This window comes from Rhincodon typus, chromosome 10, assembly GCF_021869965.1.
Source record: "Rhincodon typus isolate 14 chromosome 10, sRhiTyp1.1, whole genome shotgun sequence".
NCBI lineage: Eukaryota > Metazoa > Chordata > Chondrichthyes > Orectolobiformes > Rhincodontidae > Rhincodon > Rhincodon typus.
The window spans coordinates 60346999-60374684 of record NC_063341.1 but is presented as its reverse complement, the minus strand read 5'-3'; the positions used below and the strand labels follow the sequence as shown (position 1 = coordinate 60374684).

The window sequence follows — 27686 nt, the reverse complement described above, 5'->3', positions numbered from 1 at the left end:
CTAGGCCCGAAACGTCAGCCTCTCTGCTCCTATGATGCTGCTTGGCCTGCTGTGTTCATCCAGCCCTGCACCTTGTTGTCTCTGATATCAGCAACAAATGTGCAGATGAATCCTGAAGTCTGTCATGGCAACTGACTTCACCAATTCTATCCACGCATGTAGCGTGGTCATTTATCAGCCATTTTGATGTTTGGAGTAATCAATCCAGTCTAGATTAGCATATTTGCTTTGAAACACCTTTAAAGCCATTTAGTCCCAGCTGCAAATAATAGCTGACTACTGTCATAATCATTGCTCACCACTGTACATGGAACTGAGGTGTTTAGTTTACCCTGATGAAAAGAACCAAACTCACCATTCTCAGCTCTCCCTCCTGCTAGGAAAACATAATATTGTCTGTCTAGATCAAAGCGTTCACTGTATTCAGGGAGCCAAATGTTTCTTCTGAATGAACACTGTGTCACTCCATCTTCTAAACTCCAGGACATATCATGAATAGGAACCTGCAATAATTTATTTTGTTAAAGAGCAAATTACTTTCACAATTTCAAATCTGTTGCCATTACTTAGCACTAAAAAAGAACCCATATAGCCACATGAAAATTTAGTGAGAAAAGGCTCTGCTTGCTCCTTTCCTTCCCATAAGGTTCACTCAATGCAGAATGGGGGTTCAGTTATTTTATCATACGTGTCCATCTTTCACCTCCTCTTGAATGCCTGTCTTAGGAATACTGACTTCACTCGAAAAGGAAATCAGGCTGAGTGTAAAACAGGTAGGAGCAAATTACTGCAAATACTGGAATCCCTACTGAAAACAACAAATGCTGGAGATCACAGCGGGTCAGGCAGCATCCAAGGAGAAAGAGCAAACTAACGTTTCGAGTCTAGATGACTCTTCATCAGACAGACTGCTACCCAAGATGAATCACACCTTGCCTCACATCTTTTTATTAAATATTTTCATAACCTTTTGTCTCTCCTTCACAATCAGTAACGCTCCTTTTAAAGATGCCAATTGATCCTGAACCTACATATTTGCAAGCATTGGAAATAAGTTTCTCGAACCCAAACCTTGCTGGATTCTTATAAATATAATGTAACCATTTAATGCTCAAGTTAAATAACTAGTTGATGTAAATGTGATCTATGCCTTTATTATTTTGATGAAGTCACTAAGCAATGTCTTATTTTTATTTACCTGTCAGATATTAATAACTAAATGAACAGTCCCCAGTTCTGATTGGTAAAAGAACAGAATATGTCTCTAGGAATATAGGAAGCTTAAGCACTGGAGCGGACCTGGTTAGTCTGGCTGATCTTAGTATCAAAAAAGAAACACAAGACAACCTTTGCTCATATCTACCTATCTCTCACCTCAATACCTCAAATTCTGTAAACTTTGATATATTTTCATTTCTGAGCCTTCTTTTCCCCGATTCTCACAGTTTGGTGGGAGAAACTTGTTTTTAATCACCAGGCTGACTTACAGAGAACAAGCCACCCAGGTAAAGGGCCCTTCCAGGATACCAGTGACAAAATGCCATTGTTAGGCTGCTACTATCCTATGTCTACTAAGCATCACAGTTAAAATCAGCCCCCCGGTCTCCTCTCCAGTATTGAGCTCAGAGTGACCAACATATTTTATGGAATCATCCTTGTTGCCACATCCTATACACTGGTTCCCAGGGAGGTTATTTCTCCTGGATTGCTCCAGATAGCAACTGAAGAAGTTGCTGACATCTCCTCTTCCAGCTACCCCGGTATCTTCGGTATCTTGCATGTACACTGTGATGCTGCATGCGCATGGCCCATTGAGCTCAATCAGCCAAGAGTCTGAGGACAGAGACCCCAGAGTGGAGGAAAGATGGTGAATTAAAAAGACAGGGAACTGGAAACAGAGGTCACACTCACAAACTGAGGAGAAATGTTCTTTAGTTACCCAATCAATGTTTGGTTTCCCCTTATCTTGAGCAGCAAACACAGTATACTAAATGGAAAGAAGAATAAGTAAACTGCTTTTTCACCTGGAAGGAGTGTTGGAGCCTGGATGATACAAAGGGAAGAAATACATGGGCAGACATTGCATTTCCTGAGCTTTCATGTAAAGGTGCTACAGAAAGGGTAGTGGATGTTGGAGCAAACTGAAGAGTGAACTAAGGGATCATGAAGGGAATGGCCTGATTGAAATGCTGAAAGGAGAGGGAAGAGGAAGATAGTGTGGCATCATGTTGGATGTGGCAGAACTGACAGGGGAAGATCTGTTGAATACAGATGCTAGCATAATGGAAGGTTAGGGTAAAGAGATCACTATTATTATTCTGGAAGCAGTGGGAGAGTAAGTGAAATGGACCAGACTGGTTGAGGACCCTGTAAGTCATAGTGGAGGCAGTGGGAAACCATCCACAGTTGAAGTAAAAGGAAAATATATGCAAGATCTCATTGTTGGAACAGATGGGATGGAGACAGAGGTATTATGAGAATCCTTCTCTACACTTCTCTGAAAAGAAATGGTCTTTACAACAATTACTCTTTGAGACATAGCACTTCATGCTCTGAAATATCTTGTGCTCAATCCAATAGCTATGTAGCCTGGGCAGCATTATCGAAACCATGAACTCAAACACATTGTTAATTTCAAACGTAGCATTTCCAAAGAACATTTTAAACAGAATGCCTCTAACCTTGATTAAATTTAAGTAAGTAATAAGATATAACACATTATTATAGAATAATACATCACAGGAAGCTATTTGGCCCATTATGCTAGCTCTTTCACAGTTATCCAATGTAGTTCTATTCCTCAGCGTTTGTCCCATAGCCCCATACAATTTGTATACTTTTATGTTTAAACAATGCAGTAAATTCTAATAATAGGTTACCAAAGTAAGCATATACAGTAAGAAGTACTTGCATGTAAATAGCACTTTATCAAATTTTGGAGAACCATCAGATCACACCGATAATACTATGATCCTGCTGATGGTACAACTAGACAAGTTAAATCCCAGAATGAAAACCAGTTTGATAGAGCTTTTTATAGTTAGTTACCGTGGTGGTTAGTCACTGATTCATATTTACATATTTTCTTTAACAATAGAACAAGAGCTTATTAAATAAAATAAGTAATTTATTTTAAAAATCAAGCAGTCTAGAAGAAAAAATTCTAAATATAGAAGGAAGTTAATAATATTGAAAACATATAGTTAAACAAAGTTTTAACCAACTCCCGACAGTTTCTTTGCTGTGGTCTGTGGAAACAAGTTGAGGAGTCCTTTCCAAATCTGTCAACATATATTTTCCACAAATCTGAGAACCAAAACTTCCTCAGTTCTAATAACCTGAACATTTCTCACCAAACTCTGATGGTTTAGGAGATTCACATACTAAACTATTTTGCTGGTTCCCCAAACTGTGCTGAAAGACTCCTTCTAGGAGAGAAAATAAACCTGTTTCTGCACTCAACTTTGGTACTTTCTGAACTAAAACCATGAGTCAATCTTAGACAACAAGGTGCAGGGCTGGATGAACACAGCAGGCCAAGCAGCATCATAGGAGCAGAGAGGCTGACGTTTCGGGCCTAGACCCTTCATCAGAAAAGGGGGAGGGGAAGGGGGTTCTGAAATAAATAGGGAGAGAGTGGGAGGCAGATAGAAGAGGGATAGAGGAGAGGATAGGTGGAGAGGAAGGCGGAGGAGAGATTACAAGAGAGTTGCAGTGGGAGAGAGATCCCTTGAGGTTTGTCCGGAGGGAGGAGGGTAACTTCTTCAGGCTAGGCATCCTTAGAAGAGGCTTCGCAGTGGGGTTAAAATTGAATCAGAGATAGTAGGAACTGCAGATGCTGGAGAATCCGAGACAACAAGGTTCAATCTTAGATTCTTTTGAACTGAAAATAAAGCTTTTAGCCTTACACGTTTATCCTGCATATTGAAAATGCAACAATATAAACATAATTCCATTAACACCACAGGGGTCTATAGTGATCTGCTTTCATCACTATTCCAGAAGAAAGTTCTAGCCTTCTTCCTTTAAGAGAAAACCTTTCACAGAAGTAAACAAAATTACATCCATCTCTATTTTGAATTGCAAATACCAAAAATGGTACATGGTTAAAAAAATATAAAATTATAAACTTTTCATCACAAATATCAGTGATGTCATTTAAGAAAATGTAATTGATAATTTTCACAGAGCAAGATGCCAGAAATTGCAATGACTAACTATTGCATTGGTCCTGGTTGAGGTATCGATGGTTGCTCGAATGTTGAAAGAACTCTCTGTTCATCTTCAAAACATGCAGAAACCTTCTGGAACAGCTTCATTCAGACAGCTAAACAGATTAATTGCAAATGTATTGAGAAAACATAGCATTTTTGTACCTACCTGTGTGTTCAATATTGGATGTGAACGGCCAGTGGAATGAGCTGGATTTATCTGTATGCTTTGATCATTTACAACACACAAATACATGTCATCATTACCCTGGTAACAGAAGATTATTGAGTAAATATAACTGCATATAACCAAGCCCCACTATATCAATATGCCATCTGATTTATGTGCACTGATTTGATTGCATTGTTTACTTTTCATTAACAGTATGATGTAAGGTTCTACTGCCGACAAATATATTACAGATAGAAACAAAATCTTGGGGATGGTGGAAATCCAAAATGAAAAGAGAAACTCAGCTGGACTGCAGTGGAGAGAGCAACAGAGTTAAAATTCTGAGTCCAATATGATTCTTCTTCAAAAATGAAAGCGGCTGACAATTTTTTTTTTAATGTTGACAAAAGGGGATAAGGAATGAGTGGAAAAGTTGGTGAGGGAGCCTAGTAAAAAAGACAAAGGGAGAAGTAATGGGAATAAAGAAGAAATGTAATATTGTTGTAAATGATAGATACGCAAAGGAGAAAATATGCCCAATTTCCTGAAGGTATAACTAGGACAACACCATCAAGACATCAGGGACTTGCAACCAAAATGGAGGACAGAGATCATGCTCTGAACTTGATAAGTTCTGAAGGCTGTACAGTGCCTAAATGTAAAATGAGAAGTTGTTCCTCCAGCTTGCAATGAGCTTCATTGAAACACTGTAGCAGACCGAGAATGGAAATTTTAGTATGGGAACAAGACGGTTTCTTCAAATTGCAAGCAAATGGAAAGTCGAGGTCATTCCTACAGATAGAGTGGAGGTGTTCCACAAAACAAACACATATCTGCATTTTTGTTTCCCCAACATAAAGGAGATCACAATTTGAGCAGCGAATACAGTGGACTAGATTGAAAGAAATATAAATAAAACACTGCATAATCTGGGAGGCATCTTTGAATCCTTGGACAGCGATGGGAAAGCAGATGAAAGGGCAAGTGTTAAATTTTCTGCAATTATTTGGAAAGATGCCATGAGTGGTAGGAGTGATGGAAGATTGTACCAGGGTGTTATGAAGCGATCAGTCCTTGGGAATGCTGAAAGTGGAGGGAGGGGAAGATGTGTTTGGCAATAGTGATGTTGTACTAAAGGTGGCAGAAATAGTGGAAGAGAATTCTTTGAATGCAGTGACTGGTGGGGTGGAAAGTGAGAACATTTTTCTGGGACGGAGGTAAGGGTAATGGCAGAAATTGTGAGGAATGGGTCAGATATGGCTGAGGACACTGTCAACCATGGTGGAGGGTCCATGATTGAGGAACAGGGAAGTCATTTTGGAGGCTCCCCAGTAGAAGGTAGCATCACCAGAATAGAATGGAGTCCTTGTCAGAAGCAGTGTGGAGCAAGTGTAGTAAAGTATTTGTGGGAGTCAGTAGGTTTCTACAGGATACCAGTGGACAGCATATCCCCAGAAATGAAACAGTCAAGTCAAGGAAAAGAGGGATGAGTCAGAGGTAGGCCAGGTGAAGGTGATGGAAGGATGGAAAAACTACTTAATTTTTCCAATTTCAGGCAAGAGCAGGAAGCAGCACTGATATATTATCTGTTATAAATAAATTGTACGTTTGCATTTCCGAGTCATCCTGTAAAAATTGAAGTAGTCTCACAATTTCTATTGGAGTTTAGAGATGATGGTTTCTGAGTTCCTGCAGGGGTTGGATTCTGGGGACTCTCACTTGTCAGGAACGAGGCAGTCGTTTCTTGTTTATTTTTTCTAAACTCATTCAAAGGACGTGGATGTTATTGACCATCCTTAATTTTTCTTAAGAAGGTCATGGTGACCTCCTTTCTTGAACCATTCCATCTGGTGTCAGTACACCCAAGAGCTGTGAGGAAGGGAGCTCCAGGATTTTGACTCTCACAACAGTGAAGTAATGATTGTAAAGTTGAAAGTCACATGGTGTGTGGCCTCGAGGGGATCTTACAAATGGTGGTGCTCCCATGCATCTCTGCCCTTATCATTCATAGGTGGCACAATTAGGGTTTTGCAAGATGCTGCAGTGTATCTTGTAGATGGTATACATTGCTGCCACCATGCATCGGTGGTGGAGGGAGTGAATGTTGAAGGTGATGGACAAGTTGTCAATAAAGTATGCTGCTTTATCCTAGATGGTATCAAACTTCTTGACCATCAGAGCTACACTCATCCAGTCAAGTGGAGAGTATTTTATTACAGTCCTGACTAGTGCCTCTATGTTGGACTTGTTTTAGGAGTCAGAAAGTGGGTTGGTCACGACAGAATTCCAAGCTTCTAACCTGATCTTGGTAGGAATGACCTATTGCCCCATTATGAACATGCCTGACCATGCAAACCCCATCCAGTCCTAATGTAGGACAGCCAGGACACAATTCATCTTCTATCAGCCAGAAGTCCAGTCAAAGACAAGTCTAAAGGAAAATTGTGGAGGGGGTACCAGAAGAACTGGAATATTCCAAATGTTTTCAGGAATCCAGAAAAGCTCATCACCATTCCTCTCCCAATTCTCAGGAGCAGTGTGGCAACTGCTTAAGTTTCTTTATACAGAGGCCAGACGAGTCCGACAGCTCTTTCCAACCACACAAAAATGAAATATCATTTCTCTGTGGACTCCCCATCAGCAGTAGACCAGCCAATATGAGGCAGAGTGTGCTCAGTGTGCGTCTTATCCATTGCAATCCTAAAATTGAAATTCAGTCCCATGTAAGCCCTAGGACTTTGATTTAGATGTCAAGTAGTTCCACTTTGAGGCTTAGGTGTACACTTTGGCTACCTAGCAGAAGGTCTAAGGGAATATAGAAACAGTCTTGCTGTCAGTGAGAATTAGGCAATAATGATTCACCATTTCCACCACGGAGGACAGCTGATGGACGAGTAGCATTATTGCTAGTCTATTAATCCAGAGACCCAGGTAATGTTCTGGGACCCAGGTTCAAATCCTGCCAAGGCAGATGTTGGAATTTGAATTCAATAAAAATCTGGAATTAGGAGTCTGATGATGACCATGAAATCATTGTCAATTACTGGGAAAACCCCATCTAGGACATCATTAATGTCCTTAAAGGAGAGGAAACTGCCATCCTTTCCTGGTCTGGCCCACACACTGACTCCAGACCCACAGCAATGTGGTTGACACTTAACTGCCCTCTGGGTAATTAGGGATGGGTAATAAATGCTAGCCGAGCCAGTGATGCCCTCATCCCGTGAATGAATGAATTTTTAAAAAAAAATCCAGCTGCTGGAAGATCTCAAAATCACCTCCCTGGTTTCTATTATGAGACATTTTCCTAATTGAATATGTGATGAATATTCCACAAGTTAATAAATCTTTGGCCCCATTCATGTCCTCACCCTTCTGCTAATAAAATGTTTATTTCAATGGGAATTTAAGCATTTTTAAAAATTGGATTTCATTTAGCCCAATGCTTGAATGCAGTAATTCTTAGAATTTTCTTTTGGACGTATGTTCATACTGAGACCTGTCAATGCTGCTAAATGATTCAATTTCACAGCAACACCAGATTTGCAATATAATCCTGAAATTGGGCCTCTGACTGACTGTAGGAAAAAAGATGCTGGGAGATCCCTTGAAATGGCAGTCTTACATTACAATCTTAAACCTGGTTTAAAAACTGGCCCTGAACCTGCTACATATTTTCTACACTTAACAGACACTGGCTTCAATAAACATTCTCACACACATTCTCAAGGCACTGAAATGTCAAGAGCAGAATTCGGCAGATATCAGTTAGCACAAGTGCTAACAACTCTCACTTTGACAGGAAGTTTCCAACTAGAGGGAAGACTAGGAAAAGGATATCAGCGGTTGAACAGTTGTTCTGAAATAACATAATCACTGTAAGTATTGGCAACTGCCTTCATTCAATATAAAGAGATTTTTAATCTGCTGCAATACTGACCATCCATTTGTCATCTGACAGAGCAAAAGAAATGTATCCATTTGAAGGTCCACTCAATTCAAACAGCACTGAAGTGTTTTGCACAGCAAATGAGAGGAAAAAGCACAATCGATCCAGTTCAGGGTCACATCCAGGAGGATTCCTCAGGCAGAATTTTTTACTGCCACATTCTGTCACATTGAACTGGCAATAGAAGATGAAAAAATGGATCAGTTTCACTTGGTTGGTGAATTGCAGGGTGACATTTTTCATTGGTTTAAGCGTCTTTTTAGCATTGTAGAAAGAATTTTAAAGCAATGCGATACACACACCAGATTTAGTGAAGTGATACTGTCATAAAGGTAAACTTGAACTTGAAGTGCAAATGGTTTAAAACAACAATTCATTCAGATGTCTGCCAAAGTTAAGGAGGACATTGGGAGAATGCCAGGGAAATGCTCTCTCAAAGGGTTTTATTTGAAATAGTTTTAGCGAGTGTTCCATCCTTTCTCTGAATTTATTTGGTTCCCTAAAAACAATGTTCTGCATGACGTTCTGCTGGAATGGATAGTATGGTACTCAAGTACTGTAGCTCGACATAAGAAGTCTCAGAACCAGCGAAACCCAGTTTCCACGTTGATCTGAATGGTCACCTATCATGAGTGCATCCAATAAATATAAAATATTTTGCATTGAAAAGAGGGACACAAAATGAAGCTGTGGGCAATTTTGACCTGGCATGCCTCTCAGGAACTAAACAAAGTCAGAATCCACAATGGAAATACATGATGCTTGATTTTACTTTCCATTGAAGAGGTAATATTAACCATTTAATATTGATATTGTATGAACCAAAGAGAGGTAATAGTGGAAGAGTGTAAAATTGTGCTCCAACCAATCTTCTGGGTTTTCTGCAAGGTGAGCAAAGTTAAAATCACTCCCCAGGCTCACTACTAACTACCACTGCACCTTTACACTTTCAAGTATCTCAGGCAGAAACTGTAGTCTAAAAATGTTGGCCTGAAATTACATTTGATGAAAATTTGACCTTGAACTTTCCTATAAAACAAGTATTCTTTACTTGAAATTAGGCATGTAAAAATAGGTTTCAATAAATACGTTTATTAATCTTCTGTGCAATGGTGATCTCAGTTCCATCAGGTTGTTTTTTCTGAATTTGTGCTGCATTGAGAACTCTAGGCTGTTGTTAAGAAATACCAAGAAAGGTCCCTACAATAACCCATCCAAAATGTGGAACTCAATATCAAATACAGTAATTATACAGAAAGGCTCAAGAGCAATTTTCATAAAACAAAATGTAATTCCATCAAAAGATCATAAAATCTGCCACGTCTCTATATAAAAACATGGATTAAAATTATTTAAAAACATCCTGTTTCATCTCCCTATGCACCCTTTAAATCAAATACATTATTCTGCATCTATCTGAAAGGCACTTACTGATTTAGTCAACTTGAAAGTAACTGGTACAGCTGGATGAGCCTCTGTTGTGGTCTGTACTGAGAAAGGAGGGGCATTTAGTTGAGAAATCACTGGACCATGTAATTTCACCCAGTAAATGTTGAATTTCTGAACCACTGTCACCCTAACATGAAGAAAGATGAAGTTAAATTTAGTTTTACAAAAACCGAAATAACTGCGGATGCTGTAAATCAGGAACAAAAACAAAGTTGCTGAAAAAGCTCAGCTGTGTTAAATTTAGTTTTGTTTTAATCATTTTTCAGTCAGAATTGAAGATGAATGTTTACCAACAGATGAGGGGGATCAAACTCCCATTCTAATCTTTTTTGAGATCTTGCTAAAAGTATACTGGGTACTGGTCACACCACAGCTGAAATGCTGCGAACAGTTCTTCTCCCCTTACTTAAAATGATAAACTGGTGCTGGAGGGAGTCCAGAGAATGTTCACTAGGTTAATCTTAGGCATGGAGGGATTTTCTTAAGAGGAGAGACCAAATAGGCTAGGATTGTGTTCGCTGATGTTTAGGAGAGTGAGAGGTCACCTTATTAAAAAATAATCTTAAGGGGCTTGACAGGGTAGATGTAGAGAAGTTGCTTCCCCTTGTGGGAATGTCTAGGACCAGAGGAAATAATCTCAGAATTAGGGGCTGCACATTTAAGAGAGATAATTTTTTTTCTCTCTAACAGCAGTGAATCTACAGAATTCTTTACAGTGGAGGATAGTAGTGGCTGGGTCATTAAGTATATTCAAGGCTGAGATAAATTTTTAATCAGTAAAGGAATCAAGAGTGATGGAGAAACGCGGTAAAGTGGAGTTGAGGATTATCAGATCACCCATGATCACATTGCGTGCCAGAGAAGACAGGATCGGCCAAATAGCCTACTTCTGCTCTCGCATGTAATGGTCTTACAATACAAACAGGCTGAGTGGCCACTTCCAACTTTCAACAAATACAACTTCTCCCGCACTGTAGGTAAAATCTTCTAATACTTCACGGTCATCTGGAAACGAGAAAAGCCTTAAACTGTCAATTGTATTTGATTTTGCTATAAATGCCGAAAGAAAGAAATCTGCCTCAAGAGTTAATGAGAGATATTGATCCTCCGATGCAATTAAGGTACATCTGTGTAAACGGTCAGGCAATAAGGTAGGCTTTTGTCTTCACTGACTGGACGGGTTATGTGCGTTTTCTGGAACATGGATCAAAATTATTTCTGAACATTTGTTTTCATCTCTTCTCATTGAAATCTAACAACTTGTCTTGAAACAATTTGACTTAGCGGTTTAGTCCGCTGGGACATAATTACTCAGACTGGAGGAGACTGTGGTAATTTATACCAGCAGTGAACTTTTACTTATTTTTAGCTATTGAAATTAATTAAATAACAATCAATCAATCAGGCACTTTCTATATCGGGCACAATAGGGAACGCAATCAGCTGCAAGTTCCCCTCCAAGCCACTCACAGTCGTGACTTAGAAATATATCACTGCTCCTTCAGGGTCAAAATCGCAGAATTCCTTCCCTAATGGTATTGTGGGTCTACCTATAGCACAGGGATTGCAGCAGTTCAAAAAGGCTGCTGACCATCACTTTCTCAAGGGCATCTAGGGACAGGCAATAAATGCTGGCCCAGTCAGCAACCCCTGCATCTTGCGAGCAAATAAAAATATCCACCCAGCTTGATCACTGTCCAAGCTGTCAGCAGATGAAAATCTAGTCCACTGTAACATAAGGTACTGCATTAAGGTATTTACATGCAGTAAATATGATTAGCCAATTAACTTTTTCTGCTTTGTTGCAATATACTAACACATTAGGCCTCTAATAGCTACGAAGAGAACTTCAATAAATTTATCATTGAATTTTGTTTGGCTTATTGACTGAAAATAAAATTTATGGTTCCCAAAATATTAAATTTCAAGACCTGTTCTGCTATTAACATTTTAGCACATTTTTCCACTTTCTAACAAAGTTCCATTGTGATTCATGAAGAAAGAAGGGAAGGCAGCAGTTACCAAGGAAAGTTAATGATGTCAACAGTGGTGACATCAGGTCACATGGCATTTGATGTGAGTGATCAGGTAGGGATTGCTCCCTGCTCTGTACATAATCAATAAACAGTTCTAGTTACCAACGCCTGCTCAATGTCTATTTCTGAACACACTACAACAGAAAGAATGTACAGGGGCATCATTGGTGGTTAAGAATAATACTGGATAAATAATTCATTGCATAATAAAATGTGACAATCTGGGAAACACACTAATCCCTCACACACATTAATTTCTGAAGCATTTCTGAAGAAGGGTCTAGGCCTGAAACGTCAGCCTTCCTGCTCCTCTGATGCTGCTTGTCCTGCTGTGTTCATCCAGCTCTACACCTTGTTATCTCAGATTCTCCAGCATCTGCAGTTCTTACTATCTCTGAAACAATTTTAACCCCACTGCGAAGCCTCTTCTAAGGATGCCTACCCTATTTCTGAAGAAGGGTCTAGGCCCGAAACGTCTGCCTTCCTGCTCCTCTGATGCTGCTTGGTCTGCTGTGTTCATCCAGCTCTACACCTTGTTATCTCTGTACATTAATTTATGTTGTATTCACACTTATATAACTTGCATGTTGAACCTTAAACTGGTATTGAACAGTCAATATGGAAACTTATCTTAAGTTACCACAAAAACATTATTTTTAATTCAGTGAATGTCATTTGTTGAATGCACTCCAATGCTTACAGGAACTGGATGTGGTCTGGCTTTGTTCCAGGTGGGTTCCACAGCACCACAATTGTATGCTTTCCTGATGAGCTAGTATGGCTGACTGCAGAGTCCTATGAAAGAGAAACAAGAGTGGAATGTCCAGTACACACTGGCTCCATTCAACAAATACGTTTAGTATATCAAAAAAATTGCTTTTGTACTTGCTGCGTACTCTGGCTAATGTTCAAATTATCCATAAAATTACCATGTGTTACTGATGCAAACTAATTTAATGCTAAAAGGTGTGACATAAATGCAGCACATTGTTGACAGAATGCAAATAATTAAAATGACACAAATCGGGGAAAGATTTGAATTAGGAAAGCCGTTAGGCCTATCTTAGCTCATCCAGTTAAGGAAATTTACATTATATCATCATCACCTCTAGCTACTTGCTTTCCCCCTGCCCTGAATTTGTCTTTTGCAAATTTAACATTAAGACATTGGCAGCTTTTCTGACCAATAGTGCAAAATTCCAAACTGATTTCTAAGAATTTCTGCAATTTGTTTGTGGAATTTACAAGCAGTTACACACTTTTACATCCCCACATGTCAGGAGCTGCGAGTTCTTGTCAATAAGTGTAAAGGTTCCAACAGGTCCCCCATTCAAGTCAGCAGCATCTCTTGCTTGTAAGAAAAATCCTTGGAATGAAGTTCCAGACTGTCTCACAGTGAGTGCAACTGAAACCAAGGGAAAACATTGTCAGTGTACAGAATAAAATGATTAACATGTGATCAGCCTCTATCGTTGCATCTGCGGTACACCAACAGGGTACACCAAGTGGGATTTAAGGCATCTCCTCATTAAAAGCAGAGGAAAAAATTACTTGTATAGTTATTCCAGGCCTCCTCATCAGGACTAGGCAAAAAGCACTATCACCAAAGGCCTGGAAATAGGGCTGTCACACTGAATGTGATGCCAGTTATTGAAAGGTGAGTAAAGCAAAGTAAGTGGGAAATAGTGTTCAGGATTTTTTTAGGGGACATTCCCTACATCAGGGCTATATACAAATCCTAAACCCATGGACAAGGAGCAGGATAATGGCAATTTTCATGGAGGTGGCCACTTAACAACTGCTGGGCTAGTTGTTCAATTCAGGAAATGGTCTACCAAGTTACTCATCTGTAGAAAACTACAAACCATAGAAGTATTCAAATACCATTGAATACAATACTAAATAACCTGTACTGAGGCACATTTTGTCTTAACACTGATCAAACGAATTTGCAATATTATTACAGAAGGGCAAAAACAATTGTAATATAAAAGTTGAAAACACATTTTTGACTTAAAAAAACTGCACCTTTTATTTGATCCTTTGAGCTGAACACATCTTTGTCCACTGTAATAACAGCAGGACTTGCTGATTTCTGAGGAAGGCTTCCATGTTGTGGAGTCATGGTATCACAAGCAACAGTCACCTGACCATTTCCATAGGCTAACAGGGGTTCCAGAATGATGCTGAGTACAACAAGTATACCAGGAATACATAGTCCCATTCTACTGTGAAGTCAGAAGAGAACTGTTTTAATTGGTGCTGAACTCTGTTAGTTTCCCAGAGTTTAATTCTAACAACAAGCAAACAATCATCTTTACATGGTCATTGATAATTAAGAAACTCATATTTAAAGCTAATTCACCAAAGTTAACATTCACTATCTAAGTCTTAGTATTGGCTCAGTAGCAACGCTCTCACCTCTCAGTCTGAAGGTATAGGGGTCAATCTCCTTCACCAAAAACATTTTTGCTAAACTTGTACCTCTACCAAAGATTCACACTGTCCTTTTCAATAGCATCTGAAAATGACAAGGCTCACCTTGATTTCAAAATCATGTTCCATCTTATATGGTTTTCAAAAGTAGAGTAGTGAGATTCTCGCGAGGCAGCAGCAAGATGCCAATTGACATCATTATTGATCATTAAACACCTTGTTTATTCAGACTCCCATCTTACCAAACAAGTTTGATGTCGGAAAATCTTGTAAAGGAAAACAGAGCAAGTATCTGGTCCTCCAACACTTCTGCCATCTGCAATCTGACCCCACCACCAAAGACATTTTTCACTCCCCACCCTTATCTGCTTTCTGGAGGGACCACTCTCTCCATGACTCCCTTGTCTGCTCCACACTCCCCTCCATCCCCACCACACCCGGCACTTTTCCCTGCAACCACAGGAAGTGCTACACCTGCCCCCACACCTCCTCCCTCACCCCCAATCCCAGGCCCCAAGAAGACTTTCCACATCAAGCAGATGTTCACCTGCACATCTGCTAATGTAGTATACTGCATCCGCTGTACCCGTTGTGGCCTCCTCTACATTGGGGAAACCAAGCGGAGGCTTGGGGACCGCTTTGCAGAACACCTACGCTCGGTTTGCAATAAACAACTGCACCTCCCAGTCACGAACCATTTCAACTCCCCCTCCCATTCCTCAGACAACATGTCCATCCTGGGCCTTCTGCAGTGCCACAACGATGCCACCTGAAGGTTGCAGGAACAGCAACTCATATTCCGCTTGGGAACCCTGCAGCCCAATGGTATCAATGTGGATTTCACAAGCTTCAAAATCTCCCCTCCCCCGACCGCATCCCAAAACCAGTCCAGCTCGTCCCCGCCTCCCTAACCTGTTCTTCCTCCCACCTATCCCCTCCTCCCACCTCAAGCTGCACCCCTATTTCCTACCTACTAACCTCATCCCGCCCCTTGACCTGTCCGTCCTCCCTGGACTGACCTATCTCCTCCCTACCTCCCCACCTACACTCACTTTTACTGGCTCCATCCCTACCTCTTTGACCTGTCTGTTTCCTCTCTATCTATCTTCTCCTCTATCCATCTTCTATCCGCCTCCCCTTCTCTCCCTATTTATTTCAGAACCCCCTTCCCCTCCCCCATTTCTGATGAAGGGTCTAGGCCCGAAACGTCAGCCTTCCTGCTCCTATGATGCTGCTTGGCCTGCTGTGTTCATCCACCTCTACACCTTGTTATCTCAAGCATCTGGCAGATTCAGCTCACTGCTTGTTCCAAATGACATCCATATTGGACACCAGGCAGCAGCATCTCAGAGCACACGGCATGGGCACAGACCAAACCCCCTCAAAATACATTAAGAAGTCAGGCTAGACCCCAACTTTTCTTATGCTTAAAGACAAATGTAAGCATTGTGTTCCAGATACAATTCGATTGGTCAAACTACCAGGCTTGAAGCAAACCACACTTTATTCTTTCACTACGGTTAAAATAAAAACAAAAGAAAGAAGAATTAGAATAACAACTTTATTGGAAAACTTAATAAAATAATAGATTGTTTAACTACGAAACAGCAACTGTTCCAAAATATTAACATCCCATAAACACACTTTTACCAAAGGCAAATTCATAAAATAGACTGTCTCACATGCAATTCTCCAGTCCAGGAGAAAAGAGCATTAAGAGAAAATTCTGAGAGAAAGAAAGAGTCAGAGAGAGAGAGAGAATTCAAGCATTTTCCTGTAGCAGGGAGAAATGTACAGCAGTTTCCAGACTCCAACAGCTACTGCAAGTTAAACTAAAATCCTGGTTCTATGGGATATTGACCCCATCCGTTCACGCAGCTTCCAATGTTCCAACTTTTAAAAAAAAAGCCCAAGGCCTCATAAGCTGTTTACTTTGTTGGCTTGGACAACACCGCTCTCCACTTCTGTCTCAATCTCTCTTCATAACAAGAACAGGACAAAATACACCTCTTAAATCCATTGTATCATCACAGCACTGAACACTCATACATACATACCTCATATTGACAGATATTGACATCCAACACATGCCAGCTTCTAAGGATCCACATGGCGTATCGCCAATCCACTTACAAGATGCTTCTGGATACTCACAGCATTCTTGCCTTTTGCTATTCTGCCTTGCCTTGTTGCACATTCCTTCCTTAGCCAGTAATACCAGCCTCATTTTTCTGCCAGCTTGCTGTGCCATTTAGCACAGACACAAGGGAAGGAAGATTGTTACTAGGTTTCATTCAGGTCAGGGGCCTGGCCATTGCTCAGACTCAATAAATCAAGCGCAGCTTCCGTTACCAGTCTACACCATATTCATCATCCACATCTTCACTACGTTAGCTCAGTTGGCTAGACAGCTGGTTTGCAGGACAGCGTAACACTAACAGCCTGGGTTGAATTCCCACACCAGCTGACGCTACCATGGTGGATTCTCCTTCTCAGCCTTTTCACATGCCTGAGGTGTGGTGACACTCATGTTAAACCACCACCAGTGTCTCTTGTTTGAGAGGGCAGCCCTATGGTCCGGTCATATGGACTGTAGCGACTTTACCTAAATGCCAGCACTGAGGCAGTAAGCTTCATCTCCAACATTTCTGACTCCGCACTGCTTTAGCTTATTTTTTTTATTCATTCAGGGGATGTGGATATCGCTGGCTAGGCCAGTAACTGTCTTCTGCTGCCAAAACTCTCATCCACGCCTTGATTTTTCCAATGCACTGTTTACTAGCCTCCAAGATAGCAAGAACTGCAGATGCTGGAGTCAGCGACAACACAGTTGGAGTTGGAGGAACACAGCAGGTCAGGCCTCCTCCTCTGATGCTCCACACTGTCCATAAACCTGAGGTTTTAAAAATTCTGTTGTTCATGTCCTAACTCACAGCAACTCCCCTTCACCTATCACTTCTGCGCTCATTAGCCTACAGTGGCTCAATTTTAAAATTCTCATACTCGTTTTTAAATCTCTCCAGAGAACTATCCCCTCATTATTTTTATAGTCTCCTCCTGCCTTATGTCCCTCTAAAATAACTGCATCCCTCAAATTATAGTCTGTTGTTCATCTGCAATATTAATGGCTCCTCCAGTGGTGGCCCTATCTTGTACTTGTGAGCCTCCAAGTTTTGGAATTCCCTTGAGAACCCTTCAACCTTTCTTTTCTCCGTTAAGCACTCCTTAAAATCTACCATTTGTCCAAGTTTTATTCTTCTGCCCCAATATTTGCTGATCTTTTAAAAATTCACTCATGGGACGGGGGCATCACTGGCTGACCACCACTTATGGCCTGGCACTAGTTAGAACATAGAACAGTACAGCACAGTACAGGCCCTTTGGCCCACGATGTTGTGCCAAACTTTTACCCGAAACCTAAGGTCTATCTAACCTCCACCGCTACCTTATACTATCATCCATATGCCTATCTAATAGCCGCTTAAGTGCCCCTAATGAGGCCGACTCCACTACCCTCTCAGGCAATGCATTCCACGCCCCTACCACTCTCTGAGTAAAGAACCTACTGCCCTTGAGAAGGTAGTGATGAAGTGCCTTCTTGAACTGCAATTCATGTGCTGTCGGCTGACTCACAATGTCCTTAGGGAGGGGAATTCCAGGATTTTGACCCAGCAGCAGTGAAGGAGGGTAATATATTTTCAAATCAGGATGGTGAGTGGCTTGGAGGAAAACTTGCATGTGGTAGTGTTCCCATGTATCTGCTGCTCTTGACCTTCTAGATGAGACTGGTTGTGGGTTTGAAAGGTGCTGTCTGAGAATCTTTGGTGAATTTCTGTAGTGTATCTTGTAGATAGCACACACTGCTACTACTGAGCGTCAGTGTTGGAGGAAGTGGATGGTTGTGGATGTGGTACCAATCGGGTGGACTGCTTTGTTGTGGATGGTGTTAAGCTTCTTTTTTTTTGCTGGAACTGCATTCATCCAGGCAAGTGGAGAGTATTCCATCACAGTCCTGACCTGTGCTTGGTAGATGGTGGACAAGCTTTGGGCAATCAGGAGATGAGTTACTCATCACAGTATTCCTATCCTCTGACCTGCTCTTGTAGCCACTGTATTTATGTGGCGAGTCCAGTTGAGTTTGTGATCAGTGGTAGCCCCCAGGATGTTGGAAGTGTGGGATTCATTGATGGTAACAACCATTGGATGTCAAGGGGCCGTGGTTAGATTATCTCTTGTTGGAGATTGTCATTGCCTGGCATTTGTGTGGTGCAAATATAACTTACAACTTGTCAGCCCAAACCTGGATATTGCCCAGATCTTGTTGCATTTGAACATGGACTGCTTCAGTATCTGAGGAGATGTGAATGGTGCTGAATGTTGTGCAATCATTGGCGAACATCCCCAGTTCTGACCTTATGATGGAGGAAAGATTATTGATGAAGCAGCTGCAGACACCACCCTGAAGAACTCCTGCAAAGATGTCCTGGAGCTGAGATGACTGACTTCCAACAACCATGACCATCTTCCAATGTGCAGGTATGTCTCTAACAAGTGGAGAGTTTGCCCCTGATACTCATTGATTCCAGTTTTGCTAGGGCTCTTTGATGTCACACTTAGTCAAATGCAGTCTTGATGTCAAGGGCTGTCACTTGCACCTCACCTCTGGAATTTAGCTGTTGGTCCATGAGATCAGGAGCTGAATGACCCTAATGAAACCCAAACTGGGTGTCACTGAGCAGATGATTGCTGAGCAGACGCTGCTTGATAACATTATTGATGACATCTTCCATCACATTACTGATGATTGAGAGGAGACTGCTGGAGTGGTAATTGGCCTGGTTGCATTTATCTTGCTTTTTGCTTACAGGACATACACAATTTTCCACATTGTTGGGTCGATGCCAGTATTATAACTATACTGGAACAGCCTGGCTAGGGGAGCAGCAATTCTTCAGTGCTACTGCTGGAGTGTTGTCAGGTCCCATAGCCTACACAGTATCCAGTGTCTCCAACCATTTCTTAATATGATGTGGAGTGAATGAATTGGCTATTGGTATCTGTAGTGCTGTGGACCACTGGAGGTGGACAAGACTGGTCATCCACTCAACACTTCTGGCTGAAAATTGCTCCGAATGCTTCAGCCTTATCTTTTGCACTGATGTGTTGGGTTTTCCATCATTGAAGATGGAGATATTTGTGGATCCTCCTCCTCCAGTGAGTTGTTTAATTGTCCACCACTATTCATGAGTGGATCGAGAGGGACTGCAGAGATTAGGCTTGATCTGTGGTTGTGGGATTGCATAGCTCTGTCTGTCACTTGCTACTTATGCTGTTTGGCATGTAAGTAGTCCTGTTTGGTGGATTCACCAGGTTGACACCTCATTTTTAGATGTACCTTGTGCTGCACCTGTCACGCCCTCCTGCACACTCCATTGAACCAATGTTGATATCCCAGCTTGATTGTTCTGGTTGAGTGAAGGATCTGCTGGGCCACAAGATTACAGTTTGTGCTGGAGTACAGCTCTGCTGCAGTTCATGGCCTACAGTGCCTCTCAGATGCCCAGTGTTGAGTTGCTAGATCTGTTCAAAGTCTGTCCTATTTAGCACAGTGATAGTGTCAAACAACGCAATGAAAGATATTCTCAGTGTGAAGGTGGGACTTCATCTCCACAAGGACTGTGCTGTGGTCACTTTTACCGAAACTGTCATGGACACATGCATCTGGTGAGGATGAGGTCAGGTGTGCTGTGCATAATATCGTTTAATGTCATATTTTGTTAGATAATGTTTCTGTGAAGCACCTTGGGACATTCTATTATGCTGATAAAGAAATATAGTACTTTGGGCAGGGACAGATGAAATGACCCTTTCAGCCTGCTCTACTATTCTACAAGATCATGGCTGATTTGATTTTGGTCACTTTTCTGTCTGCATCCCAGTACCCTTAATTCCCTTATCTATTAAAAATCAATCTAATCATCCTTGAACAGTTTAAAGACTCAGCCTCCATTTCCTTATGGGCAAAGAGAAGAAACAACTCTAACGACACTTTGAAGAAAAATTGCTCCTCATCTCCATCTTACAGACACTTTGTAAATACAACTTTTTTTTTGACATTTCTATTTCGTATTACATTGCTAAATGTGTTGTCTGTCCATTCAGAATCCCTAGCCTATAATTTAAAAAAAGACATATTCTGCTCAATGCTTGCCTATGAAAAACATAATGCTATTATCTTTCTCATTGAGAACTCTTTGAGATAATTTATCCAGCTAATAGAGTAGCACATGCAAATTGGGGTCTGACAATAACTACGACAGTTATAAACTCATTATTATCAATTATTGTGCTCTTCCAAATTATGGACTTGAAACATTAACTCTTGTTCTCCCTCCACAGATGTTGCCAGAGCGACAGTGTTTTGCATCACTTCCTATATTTAATTCAGATTTTCAACATGTGCAATATTTTACTTTTTTATTATAATCAGTGATATCAGTCTTCAGGGTCAGTGGTAGTAGTCTTACCTGTAAATCAGCAGGTTACAGATTTAGTCCACATTCCAGATCCTTGAGCATATAAACAAAGCTGATAATTCAGTGCAGTACTAAGAAGGTCAGCACACCACAGTCAGCAACAGCATATTTTTCATGACATATTAAGTTGGGGTCATGTATGTTGAGTGCTTCTGAAAGTTGTCATAGCATCCATTGAATAAATGCAGGGTTATTGTCTTGCTCATCATTTATCTATCAACCACTCACTATAGATTGTAATCTATTCTCTCATTGCAACAGCAACTGCACTTCAAAAGTACTTAATTGACTGTGAAGTACTTTGGGTTTAAATGCCAGTTTTTTATTTTACATTGCACTTATACTACTACCTTCACATGGCTATAATTTAAATTTCAAAATGGACAGGTGGAAGATCCCTCATCCTATCAGAGATCTTTCCTCTTGCCCCATCCCCACCTCTCCCTTCTCCTCTAATTCAATACTTGCATGAAATCTGTTACATAGCTAACTTCTTCCAGTGCTGATGAAAGGCCATTGACATGAACTGTGAACTCTGTTTTCCTTTCCATAGATGATGTCTGGCCCATTCGGCATTTCCAGCATTTTCTGTTTTTTGGTCTCATTTTTGTTGTGATATAATGTACATGTACCTAAGGGTACAAATTTTAAACTACCGTCAATCACCGCTACCACACTACCATGACTTGTATTCTAACTATAAGCAGGCAGTAGGAGTCATGATCAGATGTTCTATATCTAACCTCCCAGATAACTCTATCTGTACATGGTCCTACTTTTAAGTAACGAGCCCATATTATTGCCTCACTAATCATTTGTGTGATTGGTGTATTTACATCGAAAAGAAGATTGTAATGATCCTTACATGTTGAACATAGTAGTTTAAATTTCTCATTCATGCCATTGTTTTAGTAGACCAGTAACATATGGGCAACAAATTGTTCAGGGATCAGATCTACTGAAAGCACAATGCAGCAGCAAAGGGTATGCCTCCCTATTTGGACTGGGATATTGTAAAGAAAATCAAATGTAGGAAGTACTTAGAAAATTCCCATGATTTTCCTTGTTTGAATGCCAGACGCAAAGGACAACTCAGGTAATGACTTTAAAGTTCTAAATCCTAACCTAGCAGCAGGGGTCTGAATGACTTAAGGCAATAAGATGATAAGATGACAAAACGTGGGAGCAGAAGTAGGCTATTCAGTCCATCAAGTCTGTTCTGCCATTCAATGAGATCATGGCTGATATAGTAATCCTCAACTCCACTTTCCTGCTTTTCTCCATAACCCTTAACCCTTCCACAGCACCACTAGCAATAGAAATCAAGTTGAGGAGACATCAGTTTTGGGGAATCCACGATTTGATAAGGTTGGACAGTCTTGCCAGACCCACATTTCTTGTTCAGTGGAAGAAGTACTGAGCGAATTAGCCCTACTGAACAATGCCTCAGTGAAGTATTTGACTGGTCACCTCAACTTGATTTATATTGCTTGTGGAGCTCTGAAAGCAGCCAAACACAAAAATTGAGAGCAGTGGTGACTGACTGGGTGCACCAGATTTCCATCCGTGAGGTACTTCGCAGCAGTTTTGCTGATGAAGTAAATTCCTGAAAAGTGTCCAGTCTATTTCAGATTAGCCTGGAAGTGGTAGAAAACTCAACAGTTTGAAGAACAGGTAAAGCAAGTCATCTCATGCTGCTACTTTGCAATAAGCACATGAATATTATTCTCCATAACAGGATGCTGCCATTAAACCAAAAAGATATTCTGCCAACCACACATATGAATACTATGATATATGAGCTTCATTGCTACTGTGATAATCCAAAGAGATTCTACAAGTACATTAACAGCAAAAGAGCAAGTACAGAGAGAATAGGGTCCCTTAAAGATCAGCGATGCTGTCTATATGTGTTGAATCTCAGGTGATGGGAGAGATACTAAATGAGTATTTCACATCAGTTTTTACTATGGAGAAAGAAATGGAGGCTAGAAGACTCAGGAAGATAAATACTGATTTTTTTGAAAACAATTCACATCACAGAAGAGGAAGTGCTGAAGGTCTTAGAAAACGTAAAGGTAGTTAAATCTCGAGGACCTGATTAAGTGTATACCAAGACATTTTGGGAAATTAGGAAAGGAATTGCAGGGCAACTAGCAGAACTATTTGTATCATCTATAACCACAGATAAGGTTCCGGAGGTCTCAAGAGTGACTAATGTTGTGCCTTTATTTAAGAAAGGATGTAAGGAGAAGCCTGGGGACTATAAAATGGTGAGTCTGACATCGGTGGTGGGTAAGTTATTGGAGGTGATTCTGAAAGGTAGGAGTTACATGCATTTGGAGAGGAAAAGGCTGATGAGGGATAGTCAGCATGGTTTTGTGAGAGTGAAATCATGTCTCACAAATGTGATTGAGTTTTTGAGGAGGTAACCAGAAAGAATGATGAGGCCAGGGCAGTAGATGTTGTTTACATGGGCTTTAGTAAAAGCCTTTGACAAGGTTCCACATGGTAGACTAATTCATAAGGTTAGATCACATGGGATTCAGGGAGAGCTTGCCAATTGGATACAAAATTAGCTTGATGGTAGGAGACAGAGAGTGGTGGTGGAAGGTTATTTTTCGGACTGGAGGCCTGTGACTAGCAGTGTTCTACAGGGATCCTTACTGAGTCCACTGTTGTCTATCATCTATATAAACAATTTGGATGAGACTATAAGTGGCATGGTTATTAAGTTTGCGAATGACGCCACATTTGGTGGTATAATGGACAGTGAAGAAAGTTATCTAAGATTACAAAGAAATCTTGACCAACTGGATCAAGGGCTAAGGAGTGGCAGATAGAGTTCAGTTTGGACATGTACAAGGTATTGCATTTTGGTAAAACAGACAAGGGCAGGACTTATACAATTAATGGTAGGGCCCTGGGTAGTGTTCTAGAACAGAGAGACCTAGGGGTTCAGGTTCATGATTTTTTCAAACTTATGTCACAGTAAACAGGGTAGTTAAGAAGGCATTTAGCACACTTGCCTTCATTGCTCAAACCTTTGAGCTTAGGAGCTGGAATGTCATGTTGACGTTGTACAGGATGTTGGTGAGGCCTAATCTGGAGTACTGTGTACAGTTCTGGTCACCCTGTTATAGGAAGAATATTATTAAATTGGAGAGGGTTCAGAGACGATTTACCAGGATGTTGCTGGAAAAGGTGTGTTTGAATTATAAGGAGAGGCTAGATAGGCTGGGACCTTTTTCACTGGGCCATGGAAGTTTGAGCAGTGACCTTGTAGAGGTTTATAAGTCATTGAGGATTAAATAAGGTGAACAGCATGGGTATTTTCCTTAGGGTGGGTGAGTTCAAAACTAGGGGATGTATTTTTATGGTGAGAGGAGAAAGTTTTGGAAAAGACATGAGGGGTGACCTTTTTACACAGGGAGTGGTTCATGTGTGGCATGAACTGCCAGAGAAAACAGTGAATGCAGATAGAGTTGCAACACTTAAAATACATTTGGATAAGTACATAAACAGCAAAGGTTTGGAGGGATATGGGCCAAACACAAGCAAAAGTGACTAGTTTAGCTTGGGAACATGGTTGGAGTGGACTCGTTGGACAGAAGGGTCTGTTTCCATGCTGTATGACTATGCCTTTTCTCACACTTTAAAAAGTGTAGTTTTTTCAGAATTTGATTTTCTTGTGATTTGGTCATGATGAAAAAAAAATACATTAAATAAGAAACCGTTTGACATTATGTCTCTTTTCAGCTGAGCTTAAGACTGGTTTCATGTAATAGAATGCAATGAACTTGAATTGATAGAAATTGTAACAGAATACCACAACAATGACCTGGAAGAGGGATCATTGGAGTTGAACCATTGACTCTGCTTTCTCTACACAAATGCTGTCTGACCTACTGAGTTTCTCCAGCAATTTCTGTAGTTCTTTGTTTTATTTCACCAATGAGGTGGTGTTGGTTTCTTCTGTGTATATGACATTACTGTCACCATAAGAATAGTATTATCAGTCATTAATAAAGCATTAAGTTGGATTAATGAAGTATGACCCATAGTTGTCAAAAATATCACATCTGCAGTCAACATGTCACCTTTCCACTAAGGAACAGGAATACGTTGTTTAGGCATCGCTCAAAGAGGCCTTAAAATTATTTTACAATTCAGTAAAAGGACTATGACATTAAGTTCTTCAAGAAATTGCTATTAGGATTTTGATACAGCGTCACTGACTACATTTATAAATTATACAGTCTGATTTGAATGGGTTTATTTCTTTATTTTAACTAGTAGTAACTTTGCACATTTTTAACCATTTAAATCTCATATCACGCAACAAAATTTTAAAAGTATAGAGAATAATGCTGGCAATGACAAAAGGTGACAGTCATCGCAAATAATGTTACAAACTGCGAATTGAAGATTAAATAATTATTCCCGAATTCTCTGTTACAATTTTTGAATCAATCACGAATATTGTTTAAACATTGCACATTCAAAACATACTCAAACTAGCATTCTTTATTAAAGTCGTTTGTCCGGTTTTGGGCTGTTCGCAAAATAGCATTCATGTCATTGCGGAAGCAAACTCGGAGTGCTGCTAAGTATTCTCATACATCAAAGTTATCATTTCTCAGAATAATTAGAATGAACAGGTAATTGTTTGATGGAACTCTACGTTTATAATTATATGAATATAACTGTTTATAAACTTTTATGGGGCTATTTTCACGGTCACTCTTACGCTTCCTTTGTGGGACTGAAATGAGGACTATGGTTTATTAATACCGAACAGGAGCCTGCTGCATGTTTCATCAAACACTCAGTGCCTGCCAACAAGTAGTTTCATGAAAACGAAGAAATTTAGATTCTGTTTTACATTGCTAAGCATTATTGCATGCCACGTTCTGACGAAACAATCGCCTTTTCTTGAAAATGATCACACGGTTATCTAAATGTGTTTTATTTTTATATGTGAAAATATTCATTACCTCAAAGACAATACCGCCGTGTCCGACTCTATCAGCTTTTCCTACTTGGTCTATTTTCGCCCCGTTCACGACCGAATTGGATCAAGGATCACAGAGAGGTGTAGATCAGACTCGATGTCTGTAATGTGTACATATTGCTGCTTAAAACATCAAGAAGTTTGTTCTACTCATGCTTACCTGTGGACTTGGAACTCGTATCGTCACCTTGGAGAAACCTCGCATCAGGTTTCACTATTGAGGCGAGGCCCTGGCAGCAGATCTATTCGACCTCGGCAACTATAATTTACCTTCCCGTGTCAGCCTCGCAAACTGAAACAAGAAACTATCGAGGGGAAAGATCACTGGGTATCCCCAAATGCACCCAGTCTTCTGTTTTCCCATTATTGTATCGAAATATGTTAACAAAAGAGCCTCTAAGTAACAGTCCTAAGGTTACCAATTCAGGTGCACAAGTCTCAAAACTCTTGCACCCAAGTTGAGCAGGTTACAATGGAGGGCAAATGGAATGCTGTTTTATGAGGAGAGACTGTATCTGTACTCAATTGGTGTTATGACCAATGAGAGGTGACCTTAATGAAATATCAGAGGTTGTTATGGAACTTGACAGTTTAGATGCAGAAAGGCTATTTTCCCCTTTGCGAGAGTCTACAAGAAAATGGCACAATCTCAGTGTGAGGCTTTACCCAGTTGTGACAGAGATAAGGAGCAATTTCTTCTGAGGATGGTTAATCTGTAGAATTATTTGCCACAGAATACTGTGGCAGCTGATGGTTATGTATATTCAAGACTGAGTAGACAGATTTTTAATCAGTAAGTGAACCAAGGGAAAAGGCAAAAAAAAGTTATCAGAACAGCCATGATCTCATTCAATGGGCTGAATGGCCTACTTCTGCTCTAGTGTCATATGGGCTTATTTAAAATAAACAAAAAGTGTAAACCAAAGCTCTGAGAAAACACTTCTAACATACAAGGTTTTGTAGACAGGATAGGATTATTAATGAGATAGGATTGATGCTGAATATGCAGCATCAATAATATGATTGAATTTTATACTTAGTTTGAGGGAGAAGTTTGGGCCTAAGATTAGTATTTTAATTTTAAATAAAAGTAATTATGAAGACATGAAAGCAGAGCTAGCTAAAGTGAACTGCCAAATTAAGTTCAAGTCTAGGTCAACAGAGGTAGAGTCATAGGCATTTCAATGGATATTTCAGAACATAACCGAATAGATAATTTTCAACAAGAAAGAAAAATTCCAAGGGAACTTACCATTTATGGTGAACTAAAAAAGTTAAATATCATTGTTTTAATAAAGCATATCATTTTGCAAAAATGAGTGGCTAATCAGAAAATTGGATAGTATCCAAAAGCCAGTGAAGAAATTGGGAAAGGTTAGAGTATGAGAGAAAGCTAGCTACAAAGATAAGAGAGCTTCTATCAATATTTCAAAAAGAATAATGAAGTGGTCCGACAGAAAGTGAGTCTGGAAAATTAATAATGGAAAATGAGCATACGGCAGTTAAATTAAACATGTGTTTTGTATTGCCTCTTCACTATGCAGGATTCAATATCCCAGAAATAACCACAAATCAAGAATTAGAAGGAATGGTGAAATTTCAAGAAAATTGCAGTCACCAGGGAAGCAGTACCTAGAACATTATTGGAACTGCAGGCTCACAGGACCAAGGTTCATATGGACTTCATCCTACGGTCTTAAAAATTGACTTTTGAGACGGTTAATGTATTACTTTCAATCTTCCAAAATTCCCTTAATTCAAGGAATACTGTTAGATTGGAAAATAGTGAATGTAATTCCTTTATTCAAAATCAGAGACAAAAATCAGGAAGCATTTGTTATGGGGAAGATGTTAGCAGCAACTATTAAGGATGCTATAGGAGG

The 27686-nt window shown here is 40.2% G+C and overlaps 1 protein-coding gene across 4 annotated transcripts in view; it reads right to left on the bottom strand.

Moving 5' to 3' along the window:
- The window catches only part of frrs1b (ferric-chelate reductase 1b), a 49239-nt gene extending 23010 nt beyond the window's left edge, over positions 1-26229 (bottom strand). Inside the window, exons 1-8 of one of the 4 annotated variants that reach the window (XM_048602064.1) lie at positions 25787-26229; positions 13846-14045; positions 13077-13222; positions 12518-12612; positions 9764-9908; positions 8324-8506; positions 4381-4479; positions 356-503 (exon numbers count right to left, since the gene is read on the bottom strand). In XM_048602064.1, the coding sequence (XP_048458021.1) occupies positions 356-503; positions 4381-4479; positions 8324-8506; positions 9764-9908; positions 12518-12612; positions 13077-13222; positions 13846-14041 (1012 nt within the window). In that variant the 5' untranslated portion in view covers positions 14042-14045; positions 25787-26229. The remainder of the gene's footprint in view (positions 1-355; positions 504-4380; positions 4480-8323; positions 8507-9763; positions 9909-12517; positions 12613-13076; positions 13223-13845; positions 14046-25786) is intronic. The other 3 variants (XM_020518282.2, XM_048602065.1, XM_048602066.1) reach the window with 3 other exon arrangements.
- Positions 26230-27686: the final 1457 nt, after the last annotated feature.